Source organism: Prunus dulcis, unplaced genomic scaffold, assembly GCF_902201215.1.
Source record: "Prunus dulcis unplaced genomic scaffold, ALMONDv2, whole genome shotgun sequence".
NCBI classification, from domain to species: Eukaryota; Viridiplantae; Streptophyta; class Magnoliopsida; order Rosales; family Rosaceae; genus Prunus; species Prunus dulcis.
In genome coordinates, this window is record NW_023010151.1 from 1 (window position 1) to 12,934 (window position 12,934).

Consider the following 12,934-nt stretch of genomic DNA (forward strand, 5'->3'; position numbering starts at 1 on the left):
TTACATGTCAAGGATCAAGGATCTTCAAGTCCGATCTCTTGTTTACATGTATAGTACCGGAGAGACTGCCAGCTCTCATATCAATATCATCATCAAGGATCTTCAAGTCCTGATGTAATTGTATGATGAGGATCAAGGAACTTCTGGTCCTGATCTGCATACTATAAAAACTCATCATACAGCACAATTAATCCATAAAATAAATTGCTAGTAAATAAATTACTGGTATGGACGATAAAACCGCACCATACTTTAAATAAAATTAAATATGCGGTAAAGTAAATTCATAAATTAAATTGCTGTATGGACGTTAATCCCGCACCATACCTTAAATAAAATTAAATGTGCGGTAAAGTAAATTCATAAAGTATGAGGGTTAATTCCACATCATACTTTTAATAAAAATAAATGTGCGGTAAAGTAAATTCATAAAGTATGAGGGTTAATTCCACATCATACTTTAAGTAAAAGTAAATTTATGATAAAGTAAACGTGCTTGTATGGGCACTAATTCTGCTCCATACATTTAAATAAAAGTAAAGGCGTGGACGATAAACCCGCACCACCCTTTTAAATAGATATTGTTGTATGGGTAATAAACCTACACCATACAATAAATAAAATAAATGTGGGGATAAAAACCACCACTAAAAATATAGAGAAATAATAAAATAATAGAAAAAGTAAGAGGTATAGAGCTTATCCTTACAGTTGGTTTGCTCGTATATCTCTCTAGCAGACCACAACTTCTCCACTACTTTTCTTCCTTACATCAACATAATGGTTAGTAGTATAGATAATAGTGCAACACAAAAATTATACCTGAGAGCTTCTCGTGCTGATAACGTGTTATAAAATGAATGGGGATATGAGCGAATATTGAGCTGCACGTAAAGTAGATGAGACACAGCATTTAACGAGGTTCGGCTATGCCTACGTCCTCGGAGAGCAGCAACAGTAACCTTTCATTCATAACATAATGTGGTTACAACTCTAGTGTTTACAATATGTATGCTCACCTAATTTTCTCTCTAGGAGAATTTCTCTTTGCTCTCTTTCTCTTCACACACTCACCCTCTTTCTTTCTTATCTTCATCTTCTCTCATTTCATCTTACATTACAAGCAAATAGAATGCCTATTTATAGGCAAAGCAAATGGCTTGGTTTGGTGGGTGTGTGATTTGGTTTGGTGGGTGTGTGATTTGGTTTGGTGTTGAATGTTAGAGCATGTGGGCTTCATCCACTCTTCTTTCTTTACAACACAACTCTATAAGTATTCAACAACTAAAAAACACGTAGCCACTTCTTTAAGCAATTCCACTAAGCACGTGACAGAACTTGAGTTAGAGGTAGATATAGCCTCCAACAAAACATTTATAGCTATAACTATTTGGAACACAATGACCCTTCACTTTAACTTGATCAAACAAAAAGTTATCTTCCTGAACCAACTCTACACTACCTAAACATCTTATAAAAAAAAACCCAAAGCACCCGGAGTCGGAGAACAATTTGAATTCACAATTTTTATAGCCATGGCTTTCAATGGAACATTTTGTCGAAAGATCAGCCTGATTATTTGATTAGTCTTGGTTTTTTTCTTTTTTTTTTTGGTCGAATGGGTATGGGTTTGTGAGTGGGGGGAGGAGTTAAAAAAACATGGGCTTGAGGGAGCAGGGAAGAGAGAACAGAGCTGAGAAGAAAGAAGAGAGAGAGATTGAGCAGAGGAGGAAAGAAGAAAGAAAAGAGGAAGTAGGAAAAATAATAAAGAAAGAGCAAATCCTTGAAAGAAAAACACTGGTTCCATTGGAGCTGGAGGAGTTATTAGAGACCACTAAAGAAAAGCACTGGTTCTCTTGGAGCTAAAAGTTGACGGATCTCTAAAGAAAAGCACTGGTTCCATTGGAGGTGGAGGAGTTATTAGAGACCTAGGTAACTGGATTGGTGGATTTACTGTCAACCTGGGGAAAGGGCAAATCCTTGAAGCTGAGCTGTGGGGTTTATTTTTAGGTCTAAAATTAGCCATTAAAAAAAGAATAATGGATATTGTTGTTGAAATGTATTCTGTCACTGCCGTGAATCTTATCCTGAGTAATAAGCTGAACAACTATCATCCTATTACTGGCTTGGTTAACAGCTGCAAAAGACTTTTGCGCCAAATGCCAAGAAGTAAACTTCAACACATTTACAGAGAGAGGACGCCGTAGCTGATTGATGGGGCCACGACAGTGACCTGGGTTACTGGTTTCTTGAAGAAAATCCGGATTGGCTTGGGCCGCTGTTGATGGATGATTCGTTAGGGGTTACAAAGACCCGTATGATTAATATTTTTTAGTGGTTTTTTTTTCTCTTTTTGTCCTGGGGCTTTATACCACTGTTTCACCAAAAAAATAAAATAATAAAGAAAGAAAGAGAGGAAATTGAATATAAAAAAAGAGGGTGAGATATTAAACAAACGACAATTGATGAAGATTCGATGGTCAAAACACAAATACATAATGTAACCGCATACTTCAATTTTGTAATAAAAAAGTAGGGCTGATCACGGGTTGGGTTGGGCCGGTTATGGGCCCAAACCGCACGCCGAATCAGGCCTTGTTTGCAGGCCCAAATGCTAAACCGTGGACCTCTTTTTTAGGCCCATTTTTGGGTTAAGTCGAAACCCGAGTTAGGTGGGCTAGGTTGGTTTGGTTTGGGTATTTGCCGAGGCCCAACAAAAGCAACAATTGAAGGTTTTTTTTAAAAAAAAAAAAATTTCCAAGCCCATTCTGTTTTTTTGGTCAGATTTCAACAATTCAAGTTTTGACAATTCCTGTACAGTTTTTCCAGTTTTTCCAACTCTGCATATCTAAAGTTTTCATCATTCAAATACTTAAAAAAACCTTAAAACCATAGCAAATCATCATCCACCACACATCTCCAAATACAAAAATTAATAATTACAGTCCATAGCAAATTGTGAGAGTAATCTCAATCACAATTTGCATATTTGCAAAATTCAAAAGAAAATCCAAATAAAAACAAATAAATTTCCATTACATATACACATACAATTCCATGAGTTGTTTCATATTCAAATCAGATTTGCACCTCTGCACAAAGAAAGAAAAAACAGTTAGTAAACATATGAATTAATAACACAAAGAAACTACAAATTATGATTAATGTAGAAAAGAAAGAAAACTTTTTTTCACTTTTTCCAAAGCTTGGTAGAAATCTAACTCCTCCAATGCGAGTTCTTTGTAGTAGCTAAACTCCTCCGCCCTTAACCAATCACTACAACAAATCAATGCCTCCACGATTTTTGGAGTTAATGAACTCCTAAAGGGTAGGGGTGGGCACTCAAACTGGCAAACCGAAAATTCGAGCCGAACCACACCGAACCAAATCGGAAAAAAATCGAGTTGACCAAAAAGTCAACAGCCGGTCAAAAATCGAACTGGACCGGTTTGGACCTGTTTCGGATCCGGTTCCATGTCTTTAAAAACTGGACCGGGCTAAACCGAACCGGTCAAATTAAAAAAATATATAATTTCAATATATATTTATATTTAATGCTATATTTTCAATTTCACTAAAAAAAACTAATATTTATCCAAGTTCAATTTCAAAATATCTCTCTTTTCTAACTTTAATATTTATTTTTATATGAAATTGAATAATTTGTTAATTTTCAAGTAAAAAAATAATATTTCAGTTGAGAATTGTATTAAAAAATAATTAAATAATAATAATTTTTATAATCCGATTCAAAACCGAACCGGACAGTTTTTGATTTTTTTAATTAAAACCGAACTGAACCAAACCGGATAAATAGTACTGGATCGGTTCTAATTTGAGGCAAAAACCGGTCCAAACCGAACCGTGCCCACCCCTACTAAAAGAACATTTCAAAGCCACAGTTGATGCTTGGACAGCAAATACATCTTTTACAACATTGGAAAGTATTGGAAATTTTGTAGCATTCTCCTTCCACCAATCAAGCAATTTGAACTCATCATTGGTAAGATTCACGGGAGGTTCCAATAGGTATTTATCAATCTCATTTCTTATCTCAACAACATCCTTATCTCTCATTGACTTCAAGAACTTTTGTAACCTTGATGATTTAGTAACATCATTGTTCACATGCAATGATCCTTTACTCTCTGCATTACATGAAATACTTGGGTAGCAGTTGGATTTTGTTTTCTATAGTAATCATACAAATTGTTTAAAAGTGTCTTGATCTCCAATGACATGTCATTAACCCCATTTTCATCGGACACCAAGTCACCCAAGCAAAATTCCACATATTCCATCTTGTATCGAGGACCTAGAATAACCGCCACAAAGAATAACTTGTTGATGTTATTCACATTTCCCAATATTTATCAAACTTTATTTTCCTCATTGTTGCTATTTTGCACATAACAGCATCATCAACATTCATCATTGTGTCTATCTCCTCCAAAAAAGAACATATCTCATGGAGTGGGGCATTAGAAGACACAGTTTTTGATGCACTAAACCTCAAAGTAGCATTATAAAGCTTTTTCAAAAATTTGACAAATACCTTTGTATTATCCTAATCCAATGAAGTTGGAGGCCCAACTCTTTTCTTCTTTTCCTTACCATGAGCTTCATACTCCTCAAAGTACCCCAAAAAGTTTGGGTCATCCTCCTGCATCCTCTCAAAACCTTTTTGGAGCTTAAAAGCACTCTCCAACATCATGTAAGTTGAATTCCATCTTGTGCACACATCTAAAGGAACCATGGTTCTAGTATCAACATTCTCCATCTCCAAACAAGCCCTAAACTTCTCTAACCGTTGGGATGACCCCCTAATCTACTTAGCACAATTGCGAATACTCTCAATAGATTGATGAATTTCTTTCATTCCTCAGTTACAATCAAGTTTGTAATATGTGCACAACACCTCACATGCAACAAACTACCATTACCTATGAGTGAATTCCACTTTTCTAACATCTTCTTCATGTAGCTACTACATCCATAATTGGAGGAAGCATTATCAACTGATATGGTGAAAACTTTGTCTATCCCCCATCCATTCAAACATGCCTCCACAAGCCTACCAATTGTATCCCCCTTATGATTAGGAATGACACAAAAATTAAGGATTCTCTTATGCAAGACCCAATCATCATCAATGAAGTGGGCCGTGAGAACCATGTAATTGATATTTTGAATGGACGTCCAAGTGTCGGTGGTAAGAGAGATTTGTGCATTATGTGTTAAGACACTCTTGATTTTAGCATTCTCCTCTTGATAGAGATCTCATACATCTCTAGCAATTGTTGTACGAGATGGCAAATCAAATCTAGGTTGTGCCTCCTTCAAAAATTCATGAAACCCAATACCCTCCACATGACTAAATGGAAGCTCATCCCGAATAATCATCTTGACACATGCAATTCTACATCTCTCTTTACTAAATGCATGTGCTACTAGGTTACCCCCTTTCGTTTGGCCCTCAAATGAAAGGACTTTTTGTCTTTTCTCATGTCTCAATGGAGAATTCTTACATTGACTTCTCAAATGGTGCCATAAAGTGGATGTACCATTCCTTTTACCATCACATGCATAGTCCTTTTTACAGTACTTGCATATGCATCTAGATTCACTAGTTTCATCCTCACACTTTATCTTTGTGAAATGATCCCAAACTCCCGAAGCATTCTTACAAGGCTTTCTTTTTCTTAAAGTACTAGGGGTTGATTATGGAGGGTCTGATTGTGGAGGGCTGATTGTGAAGGGACTAATGGTGGAAGGGCTAATGGTGGTGGTGGGTTAGTTGAAACAGGGGTTTCAGATTCTGCTTCCATTAAATTAATAATACCCTACAAAAATACAAATATTTGGTGCTTTAATAACTAAAAACAATAAGCATGTAATCAATATTGCATATCTGCCAAGGCAGCAACCAAAATACAAATATCACATTATTTAATAATTCCACTTTTCTAACCTCTTATTCATGCCTTTAGCCTATGTGAATTGCTGCCAAATTTAGTGTGACATTACAATAATCATAGAACTTAAATTATTACTCAATATCTGCCAAATCACATTATTGAATAATGCAATTTTCCAAAATCCGAAATGAAATCATAAATAACAAATAAAACTACCACAAAAAATCATAAATAAAACAACAACTGAAAAACACAAATAAATCAAACAGCAACAAAAAATCACTTTTGTCCCAAAATCAATTCTATGATCCTAGATATTATTAGAAATTACAACAACACCAGAAATAAATCAAACAACAACAGAGTCAGATCAGAGAAATTACCTAGAGCAAGCCAATCGTTTCCTATGATCCCAAAATTAATTCTGTCCACCAAAAATCACAACAGAGTTAGATTAGATAAAAAGAATTAACAAAAATTGTCAAATCCCTAACATTTTTAATTAGGGTTTACACATATTAATACCTCAAACTGCGAGAGAGCGAGAGAGATTGAGAGAGAGCAGCTGACAGAGACCGAGAGTGGCTGAGAGAGAGAGAGAGAGAGCGAGCGAGCGAAACTGGTTAAGGGAGACGAGAGTCAGAGCGGGAGAGAGAGAGAGAGAGAGTGACTAAGAGACTGAGTGATCAGGTGAGAAAAATCATCACACAGAGAGAGAGAGAGAGAGAGAGAGAGAGAGAGAGAGAGAGAGAGAGAAAGAGAGAAAGAGAGACAAAAAGGAGAAGACAGAGCCGAGAGTGATTCAAAGAGCAGCGACAAGAGAGAGTCTGAGAGGAGAAGAGGCAAAATGGAGAAAAAAAATCGAAGCAATGTTTTAGGGTTTCGCTCGATCCGGTGTAACATAGAGTAGGAAATAGTTTTCGCTCGACGAATCATCACTTGACACGTATATTACGTATTTTTTTAAAAATATAATTAAATTACTCAGTTCGGTCTGGTTTTCGCCGGTTTGTAGCCAATTAAAACCGGTCCAACCTAGTTCATGGTCGGTTCGGCCTTTTTTTTTACCGATTCTTCAATTTTCCAGTGTAAAAACTGAACCAAACCACCTTTGGTGGTCCGGTTCGATGGAGTTTTCGGTAATCACCCCTATAAAAAAGCACCTTGTATGCATATAAATATATATATATATATATATATTAGTCCTGATCTCTTGAACCACAAGAGTCCAAGAGATTGTGGTTACTCATCGTTATATGTTAATCTAATGGTTTAAAAAAGTTTCTTAAAAAGAGTGCAAGAGTGAGTGAACCGTTGAATTTACATCCAATAGTGAGTAACTCCAAATCTCTTGGACTACAGTAGTCCAAGAAATAATAACTTATATATATATATATAATGTTTTTGTTTTTTCACAAAGCGCGTTCTCAGCTTTTGAATCAGCAGAGCCCACCACAACCCAACCGAACGTACACCAAAATTAAAAGAAGTTTCTCTCTCCCATGTCCAAAAAGTTCATCTACGCAAATGCCTAAATATGCATATAAAATCACACCCTCCATCATCACCTTCATAGAAGGCATAAACCGGTTGAGGAAGTGAGTAATTCACTCGGCTTTAAGTATCCACTACCCTCACCACGTTTCCTACTCTCCACTCACAAATTACACATACATCCGCCAAAAAACTCACAATGGCCAAGGTGAGACCCAATTCATCCGCCTCTGATTCTCTATCTTTTGGTTTAGGCCTTATTTTCTCTCTATATATGCTTGCGTTTGCTCGATGGGTTTGTGTTTGAGAAATGGGTTTTGGTGTTTGTTTTTGGGTTTCATGCAGAAGAACAACAACAATGGTGTCGAGAACAAGAACAAGAACAACGACGGGGGTGAGAAGAAGAAGGCGATCGCCTCTAAGATTGTCAAATGGGTCAAATCTTTTCAAGGTAAAATCATTCAACCTCAGTTTATCAGATTTCCTTCGATTTTGTGTTCAGAGATTCTGATCTCCCTTTACTCCTCATGAAATTGTCTTCTTTTTATTTTCTCTATTTTGGTGCATGGAAAAAGTAATATTCCAAAGGAATTTGATTCAGATTATGCTCTGTTTCTTTCTACTTTAGTCTTTATGGGTTGAATCTCATACGCATCTAGATTCAAATTTTTTTGGGTTTAATTTCTGGGATGGTTTTTAAGTTGTGTGTATTATATATGCAACACAGGCGCTGAGTCGATGAAATCTGAGGGCCAAGCGAACAAGCGGACGGTGGTCGGAAAAGTGGACCCCACAAAGCTGAGAGACGAGCTGGCCACCAAGACCAAGAATAAGGTCGACCTCGTCTCTCCCCAGCCCAAAAAGGACAACAAAGTCAACAGAGACGACGCCAACGACACCAAGAAAAAGAAGCCTGAGAAAACAGACAACGACGAAAAAGCCAAAGAAGTGTGTGTAGTGCGCATTGGTTCCTAACGTGCCCGTCTTTTTCTACGCACCTGCCTCAAAAATTTAATTTCTTTCATGTTTCAAAAAATTTAATCGCTTTTATTAATTAAAGGGATCATTGGTTTGTGTAGGCTCCGTTGATGACGGCGGTTTTGAAGTTGGACTTTCAACGCCAAAAACGCACGACGCGGGCTGTGAAGATTGCTGCAAGTACCACAGGTGAGGTTATAAATTCCACCACTCGTTATGCGACGGCGTCGTTTCGACGATGATGAATTTGTTTTTAATTATTTAACATGGGTAACGTGGACAGGGTGCGATTCAGTAAGCGTGGATATGGAGAAGGGTTTGTTGACAGTGACGGGTTCAATGGACGTGGTGGAATTGGTTATGCGTTTGAGGGCCCGCATGTATGCAGAAGTTGTGTCAGTACGCCCGCCACTTGTGCCACTAAGGAAGAAAGTTGGAGGCAACGACGATGACGGTAACAACGACGGCAACGAAGGCAACAGCGGTGGCAGTGGACGTGGAGATGAAGGCAACGGCGGTGGCAGTGGACGTGGAGATGAAAAGAAAAAAGAGGAAGATGAGGCCAATGGTGGTGGCAAAATGAAGTATCCAGCGGGTCAGTACGGGTTTGGACAAATTTCATATCGAACGGTACATCGTCATGGATATGGTTACCAAAATGGGGCACTCAAAATGGGGGAAAAAATGTTGTTAATGTGCTGTGAGGTTTTTGGTTTACTAGTGATGTACAACCACTTGGCCAAGGACATCTACACTATGAGCATCCACAGTGAGCGTGTATTTTCAGGGGTGCAAAGCCACTTTTACATTCCTTATCTTCAAGGGATGTAAATAACTTTTCAACCCTTTGGTTGTATCTCTTGGCAACCAATCTTGCCTTATACCTTTCAACTTCTCCTTTAGCATTCTTCTTACCCTTGTAAACCCATTTTACTCTAATTGTTTTTTAGCTTTTAGGCAAGACAGCAAGCTCCCATGTGTTGTCTTCTTGATTGCACCTATCTCTTCATCCATTGCTTTTCTCCATCTCGAGTCATGCACTGCATCTTCAAAGCCTATTGGTTCACAATCAGCAAATAAGCAAAACAAGGTCAAATCATTTTGATTACTTGTGACATCATAAATTTCACTTAGGTCTCTGAAGTGTGTTGTTTTTTCATTTGAGCTTTCACTTGATGAGGATGATGGGGATGAGAAATCTCTATGAACTGATGGTGGTGATGGAGGTGGAGTTTGTTGCTGCTCTTCAAATATTTGCTCAACATTGTCTTCTTCTTCCAAGAGAGGAAATAAGTTATAATCTTTCTCTAGAGCCTCCCAATTCCATATGCCTTCTTCATCAAAATGAACATCCCTGCTAATAATAATTTTCTCCTTCTCTAGATTATAAAGCTTGTACCCTTTGTCATCTAGCTTGGAACGATTCTTATCTGGCACATGTGTGTAGGCAATGCTCCCAAAAACTCTTAAATGAAACACGCTGGGCTTTCTTCCACTCCATGCTTCTTGGGGTGTTTTGTTCCAAAGACTTCTAGTTGGAAACTGATTTGACAAATAAATAGAACACTCAACAGCTTCAGCCCAAAATTCTTTTGGCATATTTTTGCTTTTCATCATGCTTCGAGCCATATTGAGAATTGATATATTTTTTCTCTCCACGACTCCATTTTGCTGCGGGGAGTAAGGGACTGTCAAGTGACGACGGATCCCATGGTCTTCACAAAAATTTATGTAAATTCACCTCCTCTATCGAACCTCAAAGCCTTGATCTTGTAGCCACTAACATTTTCAACATAAACTTTGAACTTTTTGAATGAACCAAACACCTCAGATTTTTCTTTTAGAAAATACACCCAAGTTTTTCTACTATAATCATCAATAAAGAGAAGAAAGTTATTATTCTTACCAAACGAACTTGGTTTTATAGGGCCACACACATCTGCATGAATGAGCTCCAATGGCTCTCTTGCTCTTGTACTTGCTTCGAGGAGGAAAGCTTCTTCTAGATTGCTTCCCACGTAGACACCCTTCACATAGTTGATATGGAGAATTGATGGATGGCAAGCCCTTCACCATTTCTTTCTTGCATAACAAAATCAAATCACTAAAATTCACATGCCCAAATCTCAAGTGCCATAGCCAAGAAGGATCTTTGAAACAGGCCTTTAGACACTTTGCAGCTTCACTTTGAATATTCAGCAAAAACATCCTATTCTTTGTCATTGGAAGTTTAGCAATTAACTTGTTTTGTTCATCTCTAATTGAGAGACTACAATCAATCAACTGCATATTGTATCCTTTCTCCAGCAATGGGCCGAAACTCAAAATATTACTCTTCATAGTAGGCACATAATAAACATTTGAAATAAATTCATGGCTGCCATCCTTCAAACAAATTAATATTTTACCTTTGCCTTGAACTGAAATCTTCGAATCATCTCCAAAAGTGATCTTGCCACCCAACTTTCATCAAGGTCAACGAATAAATCTTTATTTCCGCACATATGGTTGCTTGCTCCAGTGTCCAAATACCATCACTCTCCATTCTTTCTAGTTTTTTCTTCACATTTGTAGGCCAACAGCAAAGTGGCTTCTTTGTCTGCTTCTGCATAATTGGACTTCCCTCGGACATTTCCACCACCACCTCTGCCCTCAAAAGCTTTATGCCCATAGCCTTTACAGGAATAACATTGGATTTGTGATTTATCATACCTAAAATTTCCTTGCTGATTTGTATTGCTCCATCTTCCACATCCTCTTGATGAATACGAATTTTGTTCTTTTCCTTCATTGTGACTTGACTTGAAATCACATCTGCCACTTCTTCTTCCTCTTCCACCTGTTATTCCTCTGCCACCTCTTCCTCTTCCACGACCACGACTTGTTCCACTTCTTGAGCTTTCTTCATCGTGTAAAGTAAGCTTTGTTTGTAAGACTTTCTCCACAACTGGTTCTTGAGTTTTCTTCTTCAATCTTTCATCATAAGCTTTCAATGATCCAGAAAGTTGATCAACCGTTATAGTCTCCAGGTCCTTAGACTCTTCAATAGCAACAACAATATGCTCGAACTTTGAATCTAATGAGCGAAGAATTTTCTCAACTACATGGGTGTCACTAATTTCTTCTCCATCTCTTCTCAATTGGTTGACATTGGCTTGAACTCTTGACATATAGTCCGAAATTGATTAGGATTCCTTTTGATGTAGGCTTTCAAACTCCTCTCTAAGGGTTTGGAGCCACACCTTCTTTACTTTATCAACTCCTCTATAAAAATTCTGGAAAATCTCCCATGCATTTTTTGCCGTTGTTGCATTTGCAACCTTCTCAAATGTGCTGTCATCCAAGGCTTGATGGATGAGGGTGAGTGCCTTCTTGTCTTTCTTCCTTGTTTCCTTCAATGCTTCTCTCTAGGCATTATTCAAATTTGCTTAATCTCCATGTTCGCCAATACCTCTCTCTACGACCTCCCAAGCATCATAGCAACCAATCAAAGTCTTCATTCTAACACTCCAATTGTGATAATTATCTTTGGTCAGCAGAGGAACTTGAAATGGAGCCATCGAATTGTTCGCCATCTTCTAAACTTCTTCTTATGGCTCTGATGCCAATTTGTTGGAAGGTGATGGACCCTCACTCATAAAACTCTCAATATTTGGGAGAAGATACTTTATTTCATATTTCTTGAGTGCAACCAACTAATTACATGACTTTAGCATATCAATAACGCTACGGGCACCAACTTGTTTACCAACTTTTGGATACCAACACATGTGGCACCAGGGCCGTCCCTGAGATTTTGAGGGCCCTGTGCGAAACTTGAATTGGGGCCTCGCATAATCTAATACGAAAATACTATAAAAATTTGTCATAACTTAATGTCATAAACAATTTTTTTTCAATAACTAAAATTCACCATCAATAAATATGCAATGACAATCATAAATCAAACTCATAAAAATTTAAATGTTTCCATTTGATAAAGTTAAATGTTTTGTACAAAAATAAGCTCCTTGTGCCCCTATAAAGTCTCTTGCTGCCTCCAATAAGCAATCTGTGTTTAATAGAAAAAAAAAAATGGCAATCACAAATTAAAGAGTAGTTGCACACAAATGTCATTAACAAATTAGATTATATTGCATTAAACACAAAAGCAACAACAAAAACATACCTGATTATCCAAAAATCATTCACATTGTATTTGCTGTCTTATTTGAAGAATTAAAATTATTACGAGAGCTTTTACCCCAGAAGAAAAAAAAAAACACAGCTAGTACAATACTAATGTCTGAAAATTGATCTTCTTGAATTTTTAGAAGAGAAATCATCAATCAAATGTTCATAATCAAGTTTTTCAAGAAGTTCACTTTCAATTGAAATCAAAGCTAGTCCATTTAATCTTTCTTGCCACATAGTTGATCGCAAGTATGATTTTAACAATTTTAATTTTGAAAAACTTCTTTCTGCAGATGCAACAGTAACAGGAATAGTCAATAGGATTCTATATGCAATGAATGCATTTGGAAAACAATTTAATCTTTTCAAGA

General features: G+C 37.2%; 2 protein-coding genes across 3 annotated transcripts; one reads left to right on the plus strand and one right to left on the minus strand.

Moving 5' to 3' along the window:
• Positions 1–3,858: 3,858 nt before the first annotated feature.
• On the minus strand, positions 3,859–5,403 carry LOC117613032 (the record flags this gene model as incomplete). Its single annotated transcript, XM_034341675.1, has 5 exons — positions 5,287–5,403; positions 4,924–5,091; positions 4,615–4,828; positions 4,207–4,315; positions 3,859–4,099 (listed from the first exon to the last, which is right to left on the minus strand). Coding segments are annotated over exons 1-5 (849 nt in total), but the record flags the coding sequence as incomplete, so codon positions are not given.
• Positions 5,404–7,503: 2,100 nt separating this feature from the next.
• On the plus strand, positions 7,504–9,890 carry LOC117613036 (heavy metal-associated isoprenylated plant protein 3-like). Of its 2 annotated transcripts, XM_034341681.1 has the most exons (6): positions 7,504–7,620; positions 7,758–7,863; positions 8,140–8,360; positions 8,492–8,579; positions 8,674–8,865; positions 8,899–9,885. In XM_034341681.1, the coding sequence occupies exons 1-6, from the start codon at positions 7,612–7,614 to the stop codon at positions 9,219–9,221; spliced, it is 939 nt and encodes a 312-aa protein (XP_034197572.1). In that variant the 5' UTR covers positions 7,504–7,611; the 3' UTR covers positions 9,222–9,885. The 2 variants fall into 2 exon arrangements, with proteins under 2 accessions (XP_034197572.1, XP_034197571.1); XM_034341680.1 differs by having other exon boundaries at positions 8,674–9,890.
• The last annotated feature ends 3,044 nt before the right edge of the window (positions 9,891–12,934 follow it).

What these genes read in the sequence shown, in the direction of transcription:
- LOC117613036 (XM_034341680.1), top strand. An exon ending in ATGGGTCAAATCTTTTCAAG is followed by an intron (nt 7,864 to 8,139) that starts GTAAAATCATTC and finishes TATGCAACACAG; the next exon opens with GCGCTGAGTCGATGAAATCT. An exon ending in GATTGCTGCAAGTACCACAG is followed by an intron (nt 8,580 to 8,673) that starts GTGAGGTTATAA and finishes TAACGTGGACAG; the next exon opens with GGTGCGATTCAGTAAGCGTG.